Source organism: Oncorhynchus mykiss, chromosome 17, assembly GCF_013265735.2.
Source record: "Oncorhynchus mykiss isolate Arlee chromosome 17, USDA_OmykA_1.1, whole genome shotgun sequence".
Lineage (NCBI taxonomy): Eukaryota > Metazoa > Chordata > Actinopteri > Salmoniformes > Salmonidae > Oncorhynchus > Oncorhynchus mykiss.
In genome coordinates this window covers 20,982,326-21,006,221 of record NC_048581.1, presented here as the reverse complement: position 1 = coordinate 21,006,221, position 23,896 = coordinate 20,982,326, and the positions used below count along the sequence as shown (strand labels likewise).

The 23,896-nt window shown below is 42.8% G+C and overlaps 1 protein-coding gene and 1 long non-coding RNA gene across 2 annotated transcripts; one reads left to right on the top strand and one right to left on the bottom strand.

Moving 5' to 3' along the window:
* Window positions 1-357: 357 nt before the first annotated feature.
* LOC118940088 lies at window positions 358-1,202 on the bottom strand. Its single transcript, XR_005036694.1, has 2 exons — window positions 1,133-1,202; window positions 358-540 (listed from the first exon to the last, which is right to left on the bottom strand). It is a non-coding gene; the product is annotated as an uncharacterized LOC118940088 (long non-coding RNA).
* An 8,338-nt stretch (window positions 1,203-9,540) lies between these two features.
* On the top strand, window positions 9,541-20,903 carry LOC110485669. The gene is made up of 10 exons (XM_036949325.1): window positions 9,541-9,693; window positions 10,109-10,426; window positions 11,509-11,907; window positions 12,065-12,364; window positions 12,479-12,511; window positions 14,144-14,245; window positions 14,482-14,512; window positions 15,701-15,750; window positions 15,873-15,907; window positions 20,550-20,903. Exons 1-10 carry the CDS (start codon window positions 9,624-9,626, stop codon window positions 20,643-20,645), a joined length of 1,434 nt encoding a protein of 477 aa, XP_036805220.1. The 5' UTR covers window positions 9,541-9,623; the 3' UTR covers window positions 20,646-20,903.
* The last annotated feature ends 2,993 nt before the right edge of the window (window positions 20,904-23,896 follow it).

Genomic DNA, 23,896 nt, shown 5'->3' with positions numbered 1-23,896 from the left:
GGGCCCAGAGAGGCCCCTGTTTGACAACAGATAATGGTGCTGCTGACTACTGCCTGTCCCTGCTGACTGCTCCATAACACAGATAAAGACTCTCTCACTCTTTTTGACAATCTTTCACTTTCCGTCTACAGAGGAGTATTACTTGGGATAAAACCTTGTGTTAGAAAGGAGCTATGTAAGCTTGTTATGAATGCCCTATAGACACTTTTTACAAATCCTGTTTATATTATGGCACCGTCATTATAATGAATTGGTGCTATCATTGGTGTAATAAAGTTCAATGTACTGTATTGGTACACATGAATTGTAATAATAATCAGATTATATTCATGTAAAAAAGCTCAAGGACACAATGTTCATATTTTCCAAGCAATTCCATTTTTTTTCATTGCAAGTATTGCTTTATGCAAATATATCTAATGTTTTGCTCTGTGTGTGTGAGAGATGCAGGCAGCTCAGGTGGGGCTCTGTCATCCTTGGGAAGGTTGGAAGAGCTGGTCCTGGACCTGAAAAACCTGGTGTACTTTGTTTTCTTTTTGTCTTCGGGTGGACAGACAGACAGAAAGAAAATATCCGTGTTAAAAATAACTAAACAACACACATCTGTTATGAACACACCAGACATCCATAGTAAATGATGATAATTTCATTTTCTTTTGGAATATTTTAAGAATTGTAGCTAGGTGTTTCTTATTTCTTATTTCTTCACCACCTGCTTCTCAACCTCCACCTCCTTCTCCACCTACTTCCCAACCTCCTCCACATCCTTCTCCACGTGCTTTTCCCCTCCACCTCTTTCTCAACCTCTTTCTCAACCTCCACCTCCTTCTCCACCTACTTCCCAACCTCCTCCACATCCTTTTCCATCTTCACCTCCTTCTCCACCTACTTCTCAAACTCCTCCACATCCTTTTCCATCTCCACCTCCTTCTCCACCTACTTCTCAAACTCCTCCACATCCTTCTCCACCTCCACCTCCTTCTCAACCTCCTCCACATCCTTCTTCACCTCCTTCTCCACCTCCACGTCATTCTCCACCTACTTCTCAACCTCCTCCACATCCTTTTCCATCTCCACCTCCTTCTCCACCTGCTTCTCAAACTCCTGCACATCCTTCTCCACCTTCACCTACTTCTCAACCTCCTTCACATCCTTCTTCACCTCCTTCTCCACCTCCATGTCCTTCTCCACTACCTTCTCCACCACCTCCTTCTCCACCTCCAGAGCCTTCACCTACAGAGACTCCTTCCCCAGAGGCTCCACCTCTTGAAGATCTTCCTCCTCCCACGGCTTCACCTCCGGGTAGAGGTTCAAATATACCTCCATGTAGCCGTTGAGGGCATTCATGTTTTCAATGTTATAGGTGGCATCAAAGAGCTTTGTTGACCTCCAATGGAGCTTGTGCTTGGCCACTTGGTGGTCTTGGCCAAACGCCCTCTTGTAGATCCTCATGAATTTTACACTGGGGCCGAACTGCAGACAATAGGCTGTGGTCAATGACTCTGGCAGGGGCTCAGAGAACAGCTCTTTCTCCATGGGGACATTGTCCGGGTTCTGATCAGGTTTTACTGGTTAGAAACATCTACAGTACACGTCAAAAGTTTGGACAAATCTAGAGTACACATTCAAAGGTTTTTCTTTATTTTTACTATTTTCTGCATTGTAGAATAGCAATGAAGACATCAAAACTATGAAATCCTCCACACCCTTCTCCACCTCCATCTCTTTCTCAACCTCCACCTCCTTCTCCACCTGCTTTTCAACCTCCTCCACATGTAGTAACCAACAAAGTGTTAAGCAAATCATAATACCTTTATTATTTTATATATTTATATAGGCCAGGTCATCTGATGCAGCACTTCATCGCTCTCCTCCTTCTTGGTCAAATAGCCCTTACACAGCTTGTGAGGTGTATGTTGGGTCATTGTCCTGTTGAAAAACAAATGATATGATGATGTCTCACTAAGCGTAAACCCAATGGGATGGCGTATTGCTGCAGAATGCTGTAGTATCCATGCTGGTTGTGTGCCTTGAATTCTAAATAAATCACTGACAGTGTCACCAGCAAAGCACCCCGACACCATCACACCTCCTCCTCCATGCTTCACGGTGGGTACCACAGATGTGTAGATCATCCATTCACCTACTCAGCATCTCACGAATACATGGCGGTTGGAACCAAAAATCTCAAATTTGGACTCATCAGACCAAAGGACAGATTTCCACCGGTCTAATGTCCATTGCTCGTATTTCTTGGCCCAAGCAAGTCTCTTCTAATTATGGGTGTCCTTTAGTAGTGGTTTCTTTGCAGCAAATCGACCATGAAGGCTTGATTCACGCAGTCTCCTATGAACAGTTGATGTTGAGATGTGTATGTTACTGGAACTCAGTGAAGCATTTATTTGGGCTACAATCAGAGGTGCAGTTAACTCTAATGAATTTATCCTTTGCAGCAGAGGTAACTCTGGGTCTTCCTTTCCTGTGGCGGTCCTCATGAGAGCCAGTTTCAGCATTCCAGGTGACTACCTCATGAAGCTGGTTGAGAGAATGCCAAGAGTGTGCAAAGCTGTCAAGGCAAATGTTGGCTACTTTGAAGAATCACTTTTTTGGTTACTACATGATTCCATATGTGTTATTTCATAGTTTTGATGTCTTCACTCAAATTCTACAATGTAGAAAATAGTGAAAGTAAAGAAAAACCCTTGAATGAGTAGGTGTGTCCAAACTTTTGATTGGTACTGTATATTTATATGCATTCAGGGTCTCAACTTACTGTTGAGAGTTAGAATAATAGGTACATAAGGTGCAATTTCGAAATTTGGTTGTCAGCAGTGTCGTGTTGTTGACTATCATTAAATGTGAAGACTGTATGATATCAAATCAATTCTCTATGTAACGGCTTTCTTCTATCTCCTCCTCGGACGAGCAGGTGTAGCAAGGATCGGACCAAAATGCTGCGTGGTGGTTACTCATGTTCTTTAATGTAGAAGAACACACAAACAAATACAAAACAACAAACGTAACACGAAAACCTATACAGCCTATCTTGTGAAAACAAACACAGAGACAGGAACAATCACCCACGAAACACTCAAAGAATATGGCTGACTAAATATGGCTCCCAATCAGAGACAACGATAATCACCTGCCTCTGATTGAGAACCAATTCAGATAGCCATAGACTTTGCTAGAGAACCCCACTAAACCACAAACCCAATACCTAACAAAACCCCAGGACAAAACACACCACATACAAAAACCCATGCCACACCCTGGCCTGACCAAATAAATGAAGATAAACACAAAATACCTCGACCAGGGCGTGACACTCTATGTGTAATTTAATTACACAATTTAACTAATCATGTATCTTTAATTAACTAGGAAGTCGGGGCACTACGGGAACATGTTGTTTATAGAGTTTCAATTTCCTGAATATAACTCTTCCGATATTTTCATATCTTATCAAAACAGTCGCTTATTAATGAATTTGACCTCATTAGTCTCATTACTGAACGTAGCAAACCCTGGGATATCTGCACGAACCACAGCATAGAATCACGAATCGCCGACATACAAATTGGCTTAATTATTTATTTACTAACTAACTTAAAAATAAATCACAGAATTACATAAACACACACACAAATAGTCACACATTGGTTACAACATGATACAAAGAAAAAGTCCCTAGCTGAGGAAACCGATATGACGGCTTGGTAGACAAAGGAAAGGGGTGGGGACCGCTCAAGAGCGGGAAACTCATGGAGGATTACTACACTCATAGAAATTGCTAATACTATGAACATGAATTTATTCAAAAATAAATTGCAATTTACATATTTACAAGTGTCTGCCTTTGTTGCCCTCTCTGCGGTTGCCGGTCCGTCTGCTGGATAGTCATGGAGATCAAAGCCGTATGTTGTTAGAATGGATAATTCAGACTACCATTCGGAAATGTTCTTAGATCAAATGCGTTTACCAGACTGAAGTATTAAAACAGCGGTTGTCTGAATAATTGTTCTTTCGTTTGTATATTTCTTCACCATTTCAACGTGGGAATGATCTCCACATTCTCTGGTCTTGTCCTTTGGCACAGTTGCCAACCATTTCAACATGTAGCCACTGCTTCATGTTTTCTGATCTAATCTACATTTTTTCGGAGGTGGGTTTTATACTCTGTGGAAGAAGGGGCGGTTCCAGGACGCCTAATGTGATGTCTGGTCACGTGGGAGTGGCCACTGACTTGGCTAAAACCTTTATATGAAGAACAATTTTCTCATTTAGAAGGCTAACTGTCACGAATCCCGCCGAAGATGGTGCCTCTTCCTGTTCGGGCGGCACTCGGCGGTCGTCGTCGCCGGCCTACTAGCTGGGGTTGGGTTATTTAAACCCGGTAGGCCCGCCGGCTTTTGTGCGGGCTTGTTTTCTGTTATTTGATGTGTGTGATTTCTGTGGAAGTATTTTGTTCTCGAACCGTTTCGTCCTGTTGTTTTGGACTGGGTCTTATTGTACCCGTGTGTGTGGCGTTGACCGACACTGTGGTTTTGGACTGGATCTTATTGCACCCGTGTGTGTGGCGTTGACCGACACTGTGGTTTTGGACTGGGTCTTATTGCGCCCGTGTGTGTGGCGTTGACCGACACTGTGGTTTTGGACTGGGTCTTATTGCACCCGTGTGTGTGGCGTTGACCGACACTGTGGTTTTGGACTGGGTCTTATTGCACCCGTGTGTGTGGCGTTGACCGACACTGTGGTTTTGGACTGGGTCTTATTGCGCCCGTGTGTGTGGCGTTGACCGACACTGTGGTTTTGGACTGGGTCTTATTGCGCCCGTGTGTGTGGCGTTGACCGACACTATGGTTTTGGGAATAAACATTCCACATATCAACTACCCTGCTCTCTGCGCCTGACCCCTCCACCCACTACTACTAGAAGTACATGACACTAACATCACATTACATCTTTTCACAAATAGTGTCATATTTAGTCATTCATTTTATACAACATTCAGATAGAAAACTAATAACTGAGAAATGTACACTTCCAGAGATACCGTTATCTTGTCCTACTGCTTTCTGATGTCACAAAATAAAACAACTTCGACAGGATTGTTCTTTAATTACCCACGGACCATTCCCACATTCTCAAAATACAAATATTGTTTAATTATTCAAACTTTTGATGTCCAAGTGTCTCTCTGTGTTCCATAGTTTACATTCCAAACTCGAACACTACAGAGCATAGAGGCAGCGTATTTGACGACCTCCATAAAACAGCCGACTTCCCGCTCTCCCCCTCGACGAGAAAGAGCTCACTGTAGAGTGGACATATGAGATAAGTAATGCGAGATATGTAAACATTCTTTAAGTGGCGTTATTAAAGTGACTAGTGATCCATTTATTAAAATGGCCAATGATTTCAAGTCTGTAGGTAGGCAGCCGCCTCTCTGTGCTAGTAGTGATGGCTGTTTAACAATACGATGTCCTTGAGATAGAAGCTGTTTTTCAATCTCTCTGTCCCAGCTTTGATGCACCTGTACTGACCTCGCCTTCTGGATGGAAGTGGGGTGAACAGGCAGTGGCTCAGTTGGTTATTGTCCTTGATGATCTTTTTTGCCTTCCTGTGACATCGGGTGTTGTAGGTGTCCTGGAAGTCAGGTAGTTTAGCCCCTTGATGTGATGTGCAGACCGCACCACCCTCTGGAGAGCCCTGTGGTTGTGGGTGGTGCAGTTGGAGGTGATACAGCCCAACAGGATGCTCTCGATTGTGCACCTGTAAAAGTTAGTGAGGGTTTTCGGTGACAAGCAAATTCTTTTCAGCCTCCTGAGTTTGAAGAGATGCTGTTGCACCTTCTTCACCACACCATTTCAGTTTGTCGGTAATATGTACACCGAGGAACTTAAAACTTTCCACCTTCTCCACTGCTGTCCCATCGATGTGGATGGGGGGGGGGGGGGGGGGGGGGGGGGGGGTTCTCCCTCTGCTGCTTCCTGAAGTCCACGATCATCTCTTTTGTTTTGCTGACATTGAGTGAGAGGTTATTTTCCTGACACCACACTCCAAGGGCCCTCACCTCCTTCCTGTAGGCTGTCTCGTTGTTGTTGTTAATCAAGCCTACCACTGTTGTGTCATCTGAAAACTTGATGATTGAGTTGAAGGTGTGCATGGCCACGCAGTCATGGGTGAACAGGGAGTACAGGAGGGGGTTGAGAACGCACCCTTGTGGGGCCCAAATGTTGAGGATCAGTGGAGTGGAGATGTTGTTTCCTACCTTCACCACCTGGGGGCGGCCCGTCAGAGAGTCCAGGACCCAGTTGCACAGGGCGGGGTCAAGACCCATGGACTAAAGCTTAATGATGAGTTTGGAGGGTACTATGGTGTTGAGTGATGAGCTGTAGTCAATGAACAGCATTCTTACATAGTTATTCCTCTTGTCCAGATGGGACAGGGCAGTGTGCAGTGTGATGGCGATTGCATCGTCTGTGGACCTATTGGGGCTGTAAGCAAATTGAAGTGGGTCTAGGGTGACATGTAGGGTGGAGGGGATATGATCCTTGACTAGTCTCTCAAAGCACTTCATGATGGCAGAAGTGAGTGCTACGGGGCGATAGTCATTTAGTTCAGTTACCTTGGTTTTCTTGGGAACAGGAACTATGGTGGCCATCTTGAAGCATGTGGGGACAGCAGACTGGGATAGGGATTGATTGAATATGTCCGTAAACACACCAGCCAGCTGGTCTGCGCATGCTCTGAGGACGTGGCTAGGGATGCCGTCTGGGCCGGCAGCCTTGCGAGGGTTAACATGTTTAAATGGTTTACTCATGTCGGCCATGGAGAAGGAAAGGCCACAGTCTTTGGTAGCGGGCCACGTTGGTGGCACTGTATTGTCCTCAAAGCGCGCAAAGAAATTGTTTAATTTGTCTGGAAGCAAGACGTCAATGTCCGCGACGGGGCTGGTTTTTAATTTTGTAATCCGTAAATGTCAGTAGACCCCGCTACATACGTCTCGTGTCTGAGACGTTGAATTGCAACTCCACTTTGTCTCTGTACAGACGTTTTGCCTGATTGACTTAAGGAGGGAATATACAACCATATTCCCAGCCACCTTGCTATTGTTAAATGTGGTGGTACATGCTTTCAGTTTTGCTTGAATGCTGCCATCAATCCACGGTTTCTGGTTAGGGAAGGTTTTAATAGTCCCAGTGGGTACAACATCTCCTATACAGTTCCTTATAAACTCGCTCACCGAGTCAGTGTATACGTCAATGTTGTTCTCTGGGCTACCCAGAACATGTCCCAGTCCACGTGATCGAAGTAATCTTGAAGCGTGGAATCCGATTGGTCAGACCAGAATTGGATAGACCTACGTACGGCGCTTCCTGTTTTAGTTTCTACCTATAGGAGGGGAGCAACAAGATGGAGTCATGGTCAGATTTGCCAAAAGGAGGGCGGTGGAGGGCCTTGTATGCATCGCAGAAGTTAGAGTAGCAATAGTCGAGCATGTTCCTCGCTCGTGTACTGCAATCGATATGCTGATAGAATATAGGTAGCCTTGTTCTCAAATCAGCTTTGTTAAAATCCCCAGCTACAATAAATGCAGCCTCAGGATATATGGTTTCCAGTTTGCATAAAGTCCATGAAGTTCCTTAATGGCCGTCTTGGTATCTGCTTGCTATGGGATTTACACGGCTGTGACAATAACTGAGGGGAGTTCTCTTGGATGATAATACGGTCGGCATTTGATTGTGAGGAATTCTAGGTCAGGTGAACAAAAGGACTTGAGTTCCTGTATGTTGTTACAATTACACCATGAGTTGTTATGAAACTTGCACCCATCCCTTCTTCTTACCATAGAGATGTTAATTCCTGTCGGCGCGATGCTGAAAATCCCGTTGGCTGTACTGACTCCGACAGCATGTCCCAAGCTAGCCATGTTTCCGTGAAACAGAGTATGTTACAATCCTGGGTATCTCTTTGGAAAGCAACTCTTGCCCTGATTTCGTCGACTTTGTTAACGAGGGACTGGACATTAGCGAGCAGTGCATCAATACGTGTTCATCATATTTGGAGTCCTCAATTTTTTCTGCATATTTGAAGTTCTCCACTTATTTTAAGTGTTTCTAAAATCCCCTATCGAGATAAATGAAGGGTGGAAAAGTGATTGGAATCATTTCCCTGTTTGACCGCTAGGTTGTATGGGTATTATGACATCTCCAATGTGGACACCTCTATTATTGCGCGTGTTTATGCAGCAAATGCACTATCACCACTTTGAAGTCAATATCTAGCTCTGGTCCAGGGCGCAGTCCTTCACTAGTAGAGGTTAGTAGAGGAACCCACACTCTTGCCATGGACCAGAGCTAATAGATATATCCATTTGTTTAATAAATGTCAAAGCAATACATTAAATATGACTAATTAAATGAATTCCATTGAAATATGATGTTAAAAGCACAATTGATTAAAATGTAAATAGCGTTCAAGTTTGGTTTTATTATGCTTCAGAACTGTCCCAGTTCTTGTCCATAAAAGTTCTATATGATCTATGGCAGGACGGCAGTGCAACTTCTCATCCACTAGGTGTCAGTGTTGTACTGCAAGGCGTCTCCAGATGCATTACACTACTTCATTGTGTCTGCTCTGTGCATGTTGCCTATGATTAATGAACTTGTGAAGACTACATAAAGAGAACAGCCTCAATTCGTCGGGACATGGACTCCACAAGGTGTTGAAAGCATTCCAAAGGGATGCTGGCCCATGTTGACTCAAATCAAAAAATCTAATTCAAAATGTGTGTGTGTCACTTGTTAAATACACTTCAATCAGCGTAGATAAAGGGGAGACAGGTTCAACTCCAATGCTTCCCACAGTTTCGTAAAGTTGACTGGATGTCCTTTGGGTGGTGGACCATTCTTGATACACACGGGAAACTATTGAGTTTGAAAAACCCAGCAGCGTTGCAGTTCTTGACACAAACTGGTGTGCCTGGCATTTACTACCATACCCTGTTCAAAGGCGCATAAATATTTTGTCATGCCCATTCACAATCTGAATGACACACATACACAATCAAAGTCTCAATTGTCTCAAGGCTTAAAAATCCTCCTTGAACCTGCCTCCTCCCTTTCATCTACACTGACTGAAGTGTATTTAACAAGTGACATCAATAAGGGATCATAGCTTTCACCTGGATTCATCTGGCAAGTTTATGTCATGGAAAGAGCAAGTGTTCTTAATGTTTTGTATACTCAGTGTATGTCTTGTGCTCTGTGTACAATATGCATGGATCCACACCAGGGACATTCTGTGGTCTTGGTTTATTATTATATGATCTCACATCCCATTAACAAACCCCTTAAAAGGAAGTGTGCCTGTATGTTGTACTTCCTCTCAGTCCTATTTTAAGACATTGTCATACTTTTCACACACACGCGCACGCACGCACGCACACACACACACACACACACACACACACACACACACACACACACACACACACACACACACACACACACACACACACACACACACACACACACACAAAGCAGATCCTGTTTGCCTCCACCTAGAGCAGATGCTTCCACATCCACACAGAAGAGAGACTGCTTGCTCCTTCAAAGATGCTTGTCTGTCGATACCATCTCTCACTTTGGATATTTGTTCTGCTCATCTGTTATCTACAACTTTGGGGTAAGTACTTTAAATATGAATTGACTGACACTTATGTTGTAGATGTCAGGGTAAAGAAGTTAAGCCATTTCAGTCACAGAGATATTTCACTGAGGTTTGGCATCAGTTCTGTCATCTTTATTTCCTGACAATTTAAGTAGTCTATTTGGATGGGGTAATGTGATCCTAGATCACAGGAGGTTGGTGGCACCTTAATTGGGGAGGACGGGCTCGTGGTAGTGACCACAGAGGAATTAGTTGAATGGTATCAAATACATCAAATACATGGTTTCCAGGTTTGGTTCCATTCCATTTACTCCGTTCCGGACATTATTATGATCCGTTCTCCCCTCGGCAGCCTCCTGTGTCCTCTATCTGTTTAGTGGAATGCAGTGTTTACTATTACTGAGCCTCACACTTGACTGCTCCTCCCCAGTTACAGTATCCTCAGACCTCCACCCGGTCTACCCCCCAACACCCTCCCTCACCCAGGCCTCCTCCGTAGAAAACACCAGCCTGGGGGCTGTGGTCCTTGTCTGTCGGGCCCCTGAGGGCCCTGGAGGGACCCTGTTCAGACTCCACTGGGTTAAAAAGCTGGTGGACACCATGACTTTCCCCAGTGAGAGACAGGAGGCCCAGTTCACAGTGAGAGTGAGGGAGGATTCAGCCCGGGAGGTTCTATACTGCTGCCTGTATCAGAACAGCCAGGGGATGTATAGCCCATACAGCCACTATCTGACTCTGAAACAACAAGGTGAGATTTAGAGTTTTATACTGATTTTTATATTCATGATTGATGATTTTGGGATCAGGCAGTTGAGAAAGTTGGACCCGTGGATTTGGGACAGAAACTACTGCAAGCGCCACGATCACTACAAATAATGATGAAAATCAAAGTCACAGAAATCTTTTTCTTTAATTTATTGTAACGGTACATGGAAATGCTATTTCAAAGTGAGAAGCGGTTCTGAGGTTTATGCTAGGTTTAAAGCCTCTGGTGATGGAAGTCAATAAACACTCCCATCCGCTTCTCCACCACCACTGGCCAAACTGCCATAGGTGTTCTCAGTGGTTACGTGTGTGTGTGCATGAATGTGTGTATCGTACTGTTACACCCTGTAGGTTATATAGAAACCACAAACATCAAGCCTGACAGTTAAGGCAGGAAGTGTGAATGACAACAGAGGGTAAACTTAAATGGCAGTTCTCACATTACCTCAGAGACCGGATATACAATTTCTGCTAAATATCCAATGTCTAAATGTATAGTTTCAGTACATAGTGCCTATAGACAACTGTGCATTTGGTTTGATAAAGTTTATTACGAAAGTAACAAGCTCCTGAATTCATCTCCTTGGAGTTGAAAGAAAGCTCCCTTCTTTACTTTTCTTATAGTAGGAAGACTTCACCATGACAACCCCTTTATATCAAATCAAATGTATTTATAAAGCCCTTCCTACATCCGCTGATGTCACAAAGTGCTGTACAGAAACCCAGCCTAAAACCCAAACAGCAAGCAGTGCAGATGTAGAAGCACGGTGGCTAGGAAAAACTCCCTAGAAAGGCCAGAACCTAGGAAGAAACCTAGAGAGCAACCAGGCTCTGAGGGGTGGCCAGTCCTCTTCTGGCTGTGCCGGGTGGAGATTATAACAGAACATGGACAAAATGTTCAAATGTTCATAGATGACCAGAGAAGGGGCAAATAACTTAAATTCACACAGTACACCTGATAAGACAGGAGAAATACTCCAGATAAAACAGACTGACCCAAGCCCCCCGACACATAAACAATTGCAGCATAAATCTCTCTCTCTCCCTCTCCCTCGCTCTGTCTAGGTGTAGCTTCTCCTAGAGCTCCTCCTCCTCCTCCTCCTCCTCCCCCCCCTCTCCTCCCACCCATCCTCTCAGTTGATCCCCCAGGTGGTCAGGTGAAGCACGGCCAGATGTTATCCTTCCACTGCTCCCCCCCTCCTCCTCACTCCCAGCAGAGCCCGAAACCAGAGGCCTTCCTACTGCTGAGGACAGCTAAAGTGACTGGGCACTCCATGGGGAGCTCCATGGTCCACCCCCAAGCCTCCCTGGTGTCCCACTCCACAGCCCAGACCGGGGCCTTCCACCTGGGGCCCGTGAGGGGAGGCGAGGGGGGGTCCTACACCTGCCTCTACCAGGTTACAGTGCCTCGTCAGGGACCGGCTAATTCAACCGCCAGTCATCCAGTTCTTGTCACGGTCACAGGTGAGAGATCTGGTTGAGAGGTGAAATTGCAGCTAGACACTGATCTAATGTCAGTTATGTATTTTATTCCCAATGGTTAAGGTTAGGATTGTGTGTGAGAAAAATCTGATACCCATACTCTCTCTCCATCTTTTCTCTGGTGGGTCTGCCATCCCAGAGCTGTTGCCGGTGCCCTCTCTCTCTCTCCAGAGCCAGGCTGGGGAGTGGGCCTTGGTGTGTACTGGCTCACCTGCCTTCCCTGGTGCCCGCTTCTCTCTATACCGCCTGGGAAGTACCTTCCCTGATGCCACCCGTAGTGCCCCCGCTACCCGACATCGTGCCCTTTTTGCTCTCTCATCCCTGCCGGCCCAGGACGACCCGTTGTCGGACCAGTACCAGTGCCAATACAGTTCCCTGCTGGGAGCAGAGTGGAGCCACTCAGAGAGAAGTGCACTGCTGGCTGTGCCTAGAGTCATAGGTCTGCATCTCTGATGTCTGTGTCTGTCTGAGCTTGTGTGCGTCAACTCACACCACTCAAGAGGCAGCCTTGAATCATTTTTCACCTATAATATTGTCTGTCATTGTCTTCCAGAAAAGACCACCATCTCCCCTTCCTCCTCACCAGGTAACTCACGGAACCACTACAATCAACAAATCACCCTCTGACGTGGTATTGATATTAGACACAGTGTGGGCCTGATGTTTGGTATTGATATTAGACACAGTGTGGGCTTGGTGTTTGGTATTGATATTAGACACAGTGTGGGCTTGGTGTTTGGTATTGATATTAGACACAGTGTGGGCTTGGTGTTTGGTATTGATATTAGACACCGTGTGGGCCTGATGTTTGGTATTGATATTAGACACAGTGTGGGCTTGGTGTTTGGTATTGATATTAGACACAGTGTGGGCTTGGTGTTTGGTATTGATATTAGACACAGTGTGGGCCTGATGTTTGGTATTGATGTTAGACTCAGTGTGGGCCTGATGTTTGGTATTGATATTAGACATAGTGTGGGCCTGATGTTTGGTATTGATATTAGACACAGTGTGGGCCTGATGTTTGGTATTGATGTTAGACACAGTGTGGGCCTGATGTTTGGTATTGATATTAGACACAGTGTGGGCCTGGTGTTTGGTATTGATATTAGACACAGTGTGGGCCTGATGTTTGGTATTGATGTTAGACATAGTGTGGGCCTGATGTTTGGTATTGATGTTAGACACAGTGTGGGCCTGATGTTTGGTATTGATGTTAGACAGTGTGGGCTTGGTGTTTGGTATTGATGTTAGACACAGTGTGGGCCTGATGTTTGGTATTGATGTTAGACATAGTGTGGGCTTGGTGTTTGGTATTCATGTTAGACACAGTGTGGGCCTGATGTTTGGTATTGATGTTAGACACAGTGTGGGCCTGATGTTTGGTATTGATGTTAGACACAGTGTGGGCTTGGTGTTTGGTATTGATGTTAGACACAGTGTGGGCCTGATGTTTGGTATTGATATTAGACACAGTGTGGGCCTGATGTTTGGTATTGATGTTAGACACAGTGTGGGCTTGGTGTTTGGTAATTGATGTTAGACACAGTGTGGGCCTGATGTTTGGTATTGATATTAGACACTGTGTGGGCCTGATGTTTGGTATTGATGTTAGACACAGTGTGGGCCTGATGTTTGGTATTGATATTAGACACTGTGTGGGCCTGATGTTTGGTATTGATGTTAGACACAGTGTGGGCCTGATGTTTGGTATTGATGTTAGACACAGTGTGGGCCTGATGTTTGGTATTGATATTAGACACAGTGTGGGCCTGATGTTTGGTATTGATATTAGACACAGTGTGGGCCTGATGTTTGGTATTGATGTTAGACACAGTGTGGGCCTGATGTTTGGTATTGATATTAGACACAGTGTGGGCTTGGTGTTTGGTATTGATATTAGACACATTGTGGGCCTGATGTTTGGTATTGATGTTAGACACAGTGTGAGCTTGGTGTTTGGTATTGATATTAGACACATTGTGGGCCTGATGTTTGGTATTGATATTAGACACAGACACAATTTCCACAGATTTTTCATTACGAAATGTTTTTCAACTTCTCCAAAAAATGTCCAATAATTATAACCTGGAAATTACAACGACATTTCCTGTTGCTGCAGGATTAGTTTCCTGCTGTAGCAAACTGGCTCTATCTAAGATAATACGTATGCATATGGGGGCTCGTTGATTGACAGGTGATATTGTCTTTCTGGTAGGGCTGACTGGAGTGGACTGGCCTCTGGTGTTGGGATATCTTTCTGTTGTGGTTCTGTTCTTCATTGTACTGGTGGGCGTGGGTGTGGCGGTGCAGAGGAAAGGTAATGTTACACCTGTTAACCTATACTCTGTTCCCAGAACAGTTTGTGCTCTCTTGTCAACCAGGAGCGGTTTACCTTAATAAGAGTTGGCAGGACAGCACAAACTGATCTGGGATCAGGCTAGTAAACCTTTAAAGAAATGTTCTTTACCATTCAAAATATGACATCACTGACTCTGTTCATTACACCTTTTCAGTTTTTAATTCTCTTCTCTCGTTTCTCTTCTCATTGTCCAGTTAAGGTGATGGCGGAAGAAAAGCGTAAAAGGTGGGTGTTGGATCCTCTATGAGTCTCTAACTTTCAGGGAAGTACAGTAATATCATAGAGCATGATATGTTTTAGAATAGTTTTCTAATAGTATTTCTCCCTTTAGAATAGTTTCTAATAGTATTTCTCCCCTCAGAATAGTATTTCTAATAGTATTTCTCCCTTTAGAATAGTATTTCTAATAGTATTTCTCCCTTTAGTATCATTTTTCAAATAGTATTTCTCCCTTTAGAAAAGTTTTCTAATAGTATTTCTCCCTTTAGAAAAGTTTTCTAATAGTATTTCTCCCTTTAGAAAAGTTTTCTAATAGTATTTCTCCCTTTAGAAAAGTTTTCTAATAGTATTTCTCCCTTTAGAATAGTTTTCTAATAGTATTTCTCCCTTCAGAATAGTTTTCTAATAGTATTTATCCCTTCAGAATAGTATTTCTAATAGTATTTCTCCCTTTAGAATAGTAATTCTAACAGTATTTCTCCCTTTAGTATCATTTTTCAAATAGTTTTTCTCCCTTTAGAATAGTTTTCTAATCATATTTCTCCCCTTAGAATAGTATTTCTAATAGTATTTCTCCCTTTAGAATAGTTTTCTAATAGTATTTATCTCGTTAGAATAGTTTTCTAATAGTATTTCTCCCTTTAGAATAGTTTTCTAATAGTATTTCTCCCTTTAGAATAGTTTTCTAATAGTATTTCTCCCTTTAGAAAAGTTTTCTAATAGTATTTCTCCCTTTAGAAAAGTTTTCTTATAGTATTTCTCCCTTTAGAATAGTTTTCTAATAGTATTTCTCCCTTCAGAATAGTTTTCTAATAGTATTTATCCCTTCAGAATAGTATTTCTAATAGTATTTCTCCCTTTAGAATAGTAATTCTAACAGTATTTCTCCCTTTAGTATCATTTTTCAAATAGTTTTTCTCCCTTTAGAATAGTTTTCTAATCATATTTCTCCCCTTAGAATAGTATTTCTAATAGTATTTCTCCCTTTAGAATAGTTTTCTAATAGTATTTATCTCGTTAGAATAGTTTTCTAATAGTATTTCTCCCTTTAGAATAGTTTTCTAATAGTATTTCTAATAGTATTTCTCCCTTTAGAATAGTTTTCGAATAGTTTTTCTCCTTTTAGAATAGTTTTCTAATAGTATTTCTCCCTTTAAAATAGTATTTCTAGTAGTATTTCTCTCTTGTGTCTAGAGAGGGGGCTCTTCTATGGGCCAAGCTTCATTCCGGGGACCATGTTCTTGGTGAGTGTTTGTAAGTGAATAGAGTGATTCAATGATCTCATGTCTCATAATGCCTTCATATAGTCATCAGCACTGACATCCTTCTTTACATGATTCTGTTTGTTTGTGTTGTTGTTTTCCAGACCTCACCCTCAAACGTGTCAGCATTACCTCTCAGGTAAGGTCTCTCTCTCTCCAATTCAACTCAATATACTTTGTTATTTATCTAAAAAGGTCAACCTACTCTCATTGACTTCCTCCACCTTTTGGACGCCTAAGCAACAACCACATGTCTAATCATACATCACAACTCTCTCTCTCTCTCATAGACTTTATTGACATGGAAAGTTAAATGACTTACATTGTCAGAATATATATATATATATATATATATATATATATATATATATATATAAGAAATTGAGGGACCAACAGCAATAACAATAGTAGTAGTGGAAATGGGATTACCATGAACAGCAACTACAACAACAATATCAATGGGAATAATAATACATTAAAGCAATGTTAGTAGACCAGTCTCAACCTGACTGAGAAGCCACATGGCTTGGTATGAAAAGCAAAACAACATGGGAAATATTATTGACATTACATTGCACTTTTCACTGGCTGACCCTCAGGTTGTGTGCTCCCTGAGTCTGTACCTAGTCAGTGTTTCCCTCAGTTTTCTATCAGTCACAGTGGTCAGATAGTCTGCCACCATGTACTGTCTGTTTAGAGCCAAATAGCATTGAAGTTTACTTAGATTTTCTTGTGTTGTCTTTCCAATAGGTGATATATTTATATTTATATATTTTATTTTTGTTTTGTGATGATTTGTTTGGGCCAGATTTTCTGAGTTCTGTCCTGAGGCTCTATGGGGTTGGTTTGGGTTGGTGAACTGAGCCTCAGAACCAGCTGGCTGAGTGCTGTCCTGAGGCTCTATGGGGTTGGTTTGGGTTGGTGAACTGAGCCTCAGAACCAGCTGGCTGAGGGGACTCTTCTCTGGTTTCATCTCTTGACATTGTAGAGCTGTGTGATGGAATGTTTTGGGGTCACTTGTTTTTAGATGGTTGTAAAATTTACAGGCTCGTTTTTCAATTCGAATAAGGAGGGTGTATTGGCCCAATTCTGAATATTTCTTTGCACTTGCAATACAGTCTTGCAAAACACTGCATGTAGTATTTCGATGGGATGTTTGTCTCATTTAGTAAATTCATTATTAGAGATTGGACCACATACTTCCCTGCCATATAGAGCAATTGGTTCTATAACTGATTGGAACATTTTGAGCCAGATTCTAATTGAAATTTAGATTTTAATGTTCCTTTTAATGGCATAGAATGCTCTTCTTGCTTTGTCTCTCAGCTCATTCACAGCCATGTGAAAGCTACCTGTCTTGTTGATATTTAGTCCTAGATACGTGTCATTTTGGTGTGTTGTAATAGAACTGTGTCCAAATAGAATCATTATATTCAGGTTTATTAGGTTAACTGTCAGAGCCCAGGTCTGACAGAACCTGTGCAGATGATCTAGGTGCTGCTGTAACCCCTCCTTAGTGGGAGACAGCAGCACCAGGTCATTTGCGTACAGCAGACACTTGATTTCGGTGTTGTGTAGGGTGAAACCAGTTGCTTCAGATTCGTCTAATGTTTTTGCCAATTCATTAATGTAGATGTTAAATAGTGTTGGACTTATTGAGCAGCCCTGTTTCACTCCCCGTCCCTGAGAGAAGAAGTCTGTTTGCTTGTTGTTAATTCATTAATTAATGTAGATGTTAAATAGTGTTGGCCTTATTGAGCAGCCCTGTTTCACTCCCTGTCCCTGAGAGAAGAAGTCTGTTTGCTTGTTGTTAATTCATTAATTAATGTAGATGTTAAATAGTGTTGGCCTTATTGAGCAGCCCTGTTTCACTCCCCGTCCCTGAGAGAAGAAGTCTGTTTGCTTGTTGTTAATTCATTAATTAATGTAGATGTTAAATAGTGTTGGCCTTATTGAGCAGCCCTGTTTCACTCCCTGTCCCTGAGAGAAGAAGTCTGTTTGCTTGTTGTTAATTCATTAATTAATGTAGATGTTAAATAGTGTTGGCCTTATTGAGCAGCCCTGTTTCACTCCCCGTCCCTGAGAGAAGAAGTCTGTTTGCTTGTTGTTAATTCATTAATTAATGTAGATGTTAAATAGTGTTGGACTTATTGAGCAGCCCTGTTTCACTCCCTGTCCCTGAGAGAAGAAGTCTGTTTGCTTGTTGCAAAACACATATTTGTTTTTAGTGTACATTGATTTAATAACATCATTATGTTTTCCTCCAATACCACTTTCTATTAGTTCATTAAAAAAACATACTTGTGTGTCAAATTGAGTAGATTGGGCCTTTGTTTTGGTTTACTTGTTGGTCAATTAGAGGAGGGTGTAAATGTGGTCTGTTGTACAATTTCTTTTTTTTAAAATTCTGCTCAGGACGTTGTGTTCATCAAGGAAATGACGTAGTCTACTATTTATGATACTGCCGAGAATTTTCCCCAAGTTGCTGTTAACGCAAATTCCTCTGTCATTATTTGGGTCAAATTTGTCTCCCTTTTTATAGATTGGTCTGACCAATCCTTGGTTCCAGAAATAGGCGGAAATGCCTTCAGTGAGGATAATGTTGAAGAGTTTGAGTATAGCCAATTTGAATTTGTGATCTGTAAATTTGATCATTTTCATTTAAAATACCATCAGCACCACAGGCCTATTTGGGTTGGAGAGTATATCGTTTTTCCAATCATTCTTCTTCTGTAGTTGGGGTATCCACAGGACTCTGATAGTCTTTGAATGCTGATTCAAGTATTTGATATTGTTCTTTGTTATATTGCTGTAGAGGTTTGCAAAGATGATTTCTCCACATATCCCCATTTTGGATAGCCAATTCCTCATGATGAGATTTGTTTCATTTATTCAAATTCTCCCGGAAGTGGTTTGATTCTATGGATTCCACAGTTCCATTCAGCTGATTTCTAATGTGCTGTTCCTTTTTTGTTCTTAGGGTGTGTTTGTATTGCTTCAGTGTTTCCCCATATTGAAGGCGTATATTGTTGTTGTCTGATTCTGTGTTTTGCATTAGATATAGTTCTCAATGACTTTCTTCGATTTTTGCAATCATTATCAAACCATTTTTGATTATCTATTATTTTTGGTTTGCTCTTATGTTTCTTTAGATTAGCCAAGGAGGCTCCTTTGTCAAATACAGTGGGGCAAAAAAGTATTTAGTCAGCCACCAATTGTGCAAGTTCTCCCACTAAAAAAGATGAGAGAGGCCTGTAATTTTCATCATAGGTACACTTCAATTATGACAGACAAATAGAGAAAAAAAATCCAGAAAATCACATTGTAGGATTTTTAATGAATTCATTTGCAAATTATGGTGGAAAATAAGTATTTGGGGTTTGAAGCTGGGGTGTGGCTCGTCTGGGTAGGTTTGAAGCTGGGCTGAGCTGAGCTGGGCTGGCCTGAGCTGCACTGGCTGTGGTGGGCGTTGAGGTTGGTGGTGCTGTGGCCGGGGCTGGGGGAGCCTGGGTGCTGGTCCGGGGTGTTGCCTTAGTGATCTCGGGGGTGGAGATTGTTTCGCTGTTTCTGGGTGGAGAGGTCGGGTTTAAAGTCCTTGAGAGTCTTGGCAAGGATGGTGACTGTCTCCCTGTACAGGTGAACATGGTCCTAGAGAAAGTCCAGATCGAGGGTGGGATGGTGGGCCAAGTGTACATTGACGTTTATTCTGTGGATTGTGGCAGGGTGGAAGTCCTTCCTCTGTAGAGGGGTTGACACCACGATCCAAGAGTTGGGGGAAGATTGCAGAGATCTCTCTCACTCTCATTTCTGGGTTATATTGGCAAGGGAAACATATGTTAACATTTCCAAAGCAAGTGGAGTAGATCATTTACAGTAAAATTAATGGTAAACATTACACTCACAGAAGTTCCAAAAGAATAAAGACATTTCCAATGTCATATTATGTCTATATACAGTGTTGTAACAATGTGCAAATAGTTCAAGTACAAAAGGGAAAATAATGAAACATCACTATGTTTGTTTTCACAACGGGGTTTGTTCTTCACTGGTTGCCCTTTTCTTGGCACAACAGTAGTGAGCACATAGCCGGTCTTCTCCTGAGAGCCATGTCTGCCTACGACGGCCTTTCTCAATAGCAAGGCTACGCTCACTGAGTCTGTACATAGTCAAAGCTTTCCTTAAGCCTGGGTCAGTCACAGTGGCCAGCTATTCTGCCACTGTGTACTCTCTGTCTAGGGCCAAATAGCATTCTAGTTTGCTCTGTTTTTGTTGTTGATTCTTTCCAATGTGTCAAGTAATGATCTCATGTGTTGGTTGGGTCTAAATGTGTTGCTGTCCTGGGGCTCTGTGGTCTCTGTCTGCCTCCCTACTGAACACAAACACAATTTGAGTCAACTTCCCATGACTGTGACCTGGGCCAGCCTGCATGGGCCCTCCTCCTCTCGTTAGCTGTAATCATCTCATTAATTAGCTTGATGAGGTGGACTTATTAAGCTAAACCCTCTCCCCAGACAAGGTGCTAGTATATGGGTTACCGTGGACAGAGTCACCACGATGCTATCGTCACGACTTCATGTGAAGCTATAATCCATCAGGGGAAACGGACTGTCTTTGGATCCTAATTAGCCTTCTAAAGGAAGTGTTTAGATTTTACGTAATGAAACCACATTTGTGCGTGCATGTGTTGCTTCAAAAGAAAAAGGAAGTTTTCAAATGTGACTTAAATGTGCTGTAATAATGAAACCGCGTGTGTGTGTGTGTGTGTGTGTGTGTGTGTGTAGGAATGGGGTAACGACGACAGAGCAGCAGAGACAGCCTTCAGCAGGTCCCCTCCATGGAGAACTCTCTCTACATTTGGCAACACACCATCCTCCTGACCTCTTTCACCTCTCTCTCGTTCCCTCTATTCTCACTCGCTCGCTCGCTCTCTATTCCTTTTTCTGTCCATCTTCTTATGTCTCTCTCCCTGACCCTTCTCATCTCTATACAGTACTTCTCTTCATGCTCCCTGTCCTTTCTGATCTCTCGTTCTCTCTGTCACCTTTCCTTTTCCTCTCCATCCTTCTTCTCTCTCTTTCCCTCTCCATCCTTCTTCTCTCTCTTTCCCTCTCCATCCTTCTTCTCTCTCTGTCCCTCTCCATCCTTCTTTTCTCTCTGTCCCTCTCCATCCTTCTTTTCTCTCTCCCTGAACCCTTTCCCTCTCTATCCCTCTCTTCTCTCTCCCTGAACCCTTTCCCTCTCCATCCTTCTTTTCTCTCTCCATAAACCCTTTCCCTCTCTATCCCTCTCTTCTCTCTCCCTGAACCCTTTCCCTCTCTATCCCTCTCTTCTCTCTCCCTGAACCCTTTCCCTCTCTATCCCTCTCTTCTCTCTCCCTGAACCCTTTCCCTCTCTTCTCTCTCCCTGAACCCGTTTCTTTTCTATCTATCTATATTCATTTATCTAAAAGGTCAACCTACTCTCTTTGACTTCCTCCACCTTTTGGACATCTAAGCAACAACCACATGTCTAATCATACATCACAGCTCTCTCTATCTATGGGAAACATGTTCTCTCTGTTTACATTTATGGCTGAAAAAATAGCCGTGATTACAGGAACAGAGGAGTCCACATTTCCTCTAACGTGTTGAGTTTCACAAGTTTGCATTAGGTCACTTTCACTGAATCTTATTGAATTTCATCAGTTGTTTCATGTACATACAATGTATTTTATAATAAAAGCTGTAATTTAATTCTAGCGGCTTCAGGTGTTTGAGTGTGATGCACGAGGACTTATTTTCACTCTTTTCTGAAAGTAAGGCCACATGTAAAAATATGTGAAATGTCCCTTTAATCAAGAGTATTCATTTGCCCAACAAATGTTTTTAACATTGAAGTTCCATGAAAGAGACACTAGAGGGCACTCTCCGTGAAGAGTTCGTACTTCAACAGCGATAGCTTCTCTTTTACAATTTTTCAGCTGGAAATGATTGAACGTGCGTCAGTTCAGCTCCACCTCGCCAGTTTAATGTCTCACCCACAGTTATTGTCAGTGGAAAAACGTAAGAGAGGGCCAGGTTACAGCAAACCCTAGACCTCTGGAACAATGTGTTCACAATACATACAGGAGAGGAAACCACATATTGTCATGCATTATTATCAGGTGTGTGGTTGTTGCTTAGATGTCCAAAAGGCAGAGGAAGCCAATGAGACACACTGCTAGACCGATACTGAGCGACAGCACAACGCATTACTAAAGGTAGAGCGAGGAGAGAAGTATTGTGGTGATACATCACTGATACTTGTTTATGAGTTTCTATTACAGACTATAAATCACACAAGTAATAGTAGCATCATTGTACCGGTGGCAATTGGTCAGAAAGGCCACTCTGTATGACTCCTAGTTGTTTAAGTCGGACAGGGTTGACATGGGATCGCTGCTAGCCGGACCTGTGAGTTTACAGGTGGCCGTGAGATAAGACTTCAGGAGATAAGAGCTGCTGACGATTATCTGTGTCCCAAATGGTACCTTATTCTTAATATAGTGCACTACTTCTGACCAGGGCCCATAGGACTTTGGGCAAAAGTAGTGCCCTGCATAGGGAATAGGGTACCCACTAATCCAGCACCACTGTTCAAGCCAAAGGCTGCTCTCTATTCAAAACACTCCACATGAATATGAGTTAATGGATGACCTGGGCACCCTACTTCTTTACTGTAGTACTTCACTGTCAGTATATTGCCTGCTATATGGGGACACACGTCACCCTATGGGGCCTGGTCAAAAGTAGTGCACTACATATAGGGAATAGGGTACCATTTTGGATACATCCCAGGGATTTTTATTGTATGAATATGTAACGGCCCATGATGGATTGAATAAGTGATGTGATTGTTGAGCACACAAATCTACAATCCCTCAGGTCAGGCCGAAGGAAGCAGAAATATCATTGTTTTAAAGGTGCCTGGAAATAGAGAGACTGTACAGTAGGACCACGACACCCTTGCTGAGCATCGATGGTCACGTTCCTGAACGATACATGTCCTTTATTTAGGGTCAACACCGATGCTTTTTTCACACGTCCTGCTGACCCTGTCAATACCGTGATTATCACATGGTCCTTTACAGCACCGTTCCAAACACTATGGAGGATGAATAACCAGGCCCGCTCAATACAGCTCTGCTCAGTAGTGTGAAAAGAGTACGACCCTCCCTCTTCAACCATAAGATATTCAGAATGACCCTCCCTCTTCAACCATAAGATATTCAGTAGCTCTGAGAGTACGACCCTTCCTCTTCAACCATAAGATATTCAGTACGACCCTCCCTCTTCAACCATAAGATATTCAGTAGCTCTAAGAGTACAACCCTCCCTCTTCAACCATAAGATATTCAGTACGACCGTCCCTCTTCAACCATAAGATATTCAGTAGCTCTAAGAGTACGACCCTCCCTCTTCAACCATAATATATTCAGTACGACCCTCCCTCTTCAACCATAATATATTCAGTAGCTCTAAGAGTACGACCCTCCCTCTTCAACCATAAGATATTCAGTAGCTCTAAGAGTACGACCCTCCCTCTTCAACCATAAGATATTCAGTACGACCCTCCCTCTTCAACCATAAGATATTCAGTACGACCCCCCCTCTTCAACCATAAGATATTCAGTACGACCGTCCCTCTTCAACCATAAGATATTCAGTAGCTCTAAGAGTACAACCCTCCCTCTTCAACCATAAGATATTCAGTACGACCGTCCCTCTTCAACCATAAGATATTCAGTAGCTCTAAGAGTACAACCCTCCCTCTTCAACCATAAGATATTCAGTACGACCCTCCCTCTTCAACCATAAGATATTCAGTACGACCCTCCCTCTTCAACCATAAGATATTCAGTACGACCGTCCCTCTTCAACCATAAGATATTCAGTAGCTCTAAGAGTACAAACCTCCCTCTTCAACCATAAGATATTCAGTAGCTCTAAGAGTACGATCCTCCCTCTTCAACCATAAGATATTCAGTACGACCCTCCCTCTTCAACCATAAGATATTCAGTACGACCCTCCCTCTTCAACCATAAGATATTCAGTACGACCGTCCCTCTTCAACCATAAGATATTCAGTAGCTCTAAGAGTACAACCCTC

Bases quoted from the DNA above. Each gene is read 5' to 3' on its own strand.
- LOC110485669 (XM_036949325.1), top strand. From the start codon at position 9,624: ATGCTTGTCTGTCGATACCATCTCTCACTTTGGATATTTGTTCTGCTC. The intron at 11,908-12,064 runs GTGAGAGATCTG...CTGCCATCCCAG, and splicing joins AGTTCTTGTCACGGTCACAG to AGCTGTTGCCGGTGCCCTCT. The intron at 15,908-20,549 runs GTAAGGTCTCTC...GTGTGTGTGTAG, and splicing joins GTGTCAGCATTACCTCTCAG to GAATGGGGTAACGACGACAG.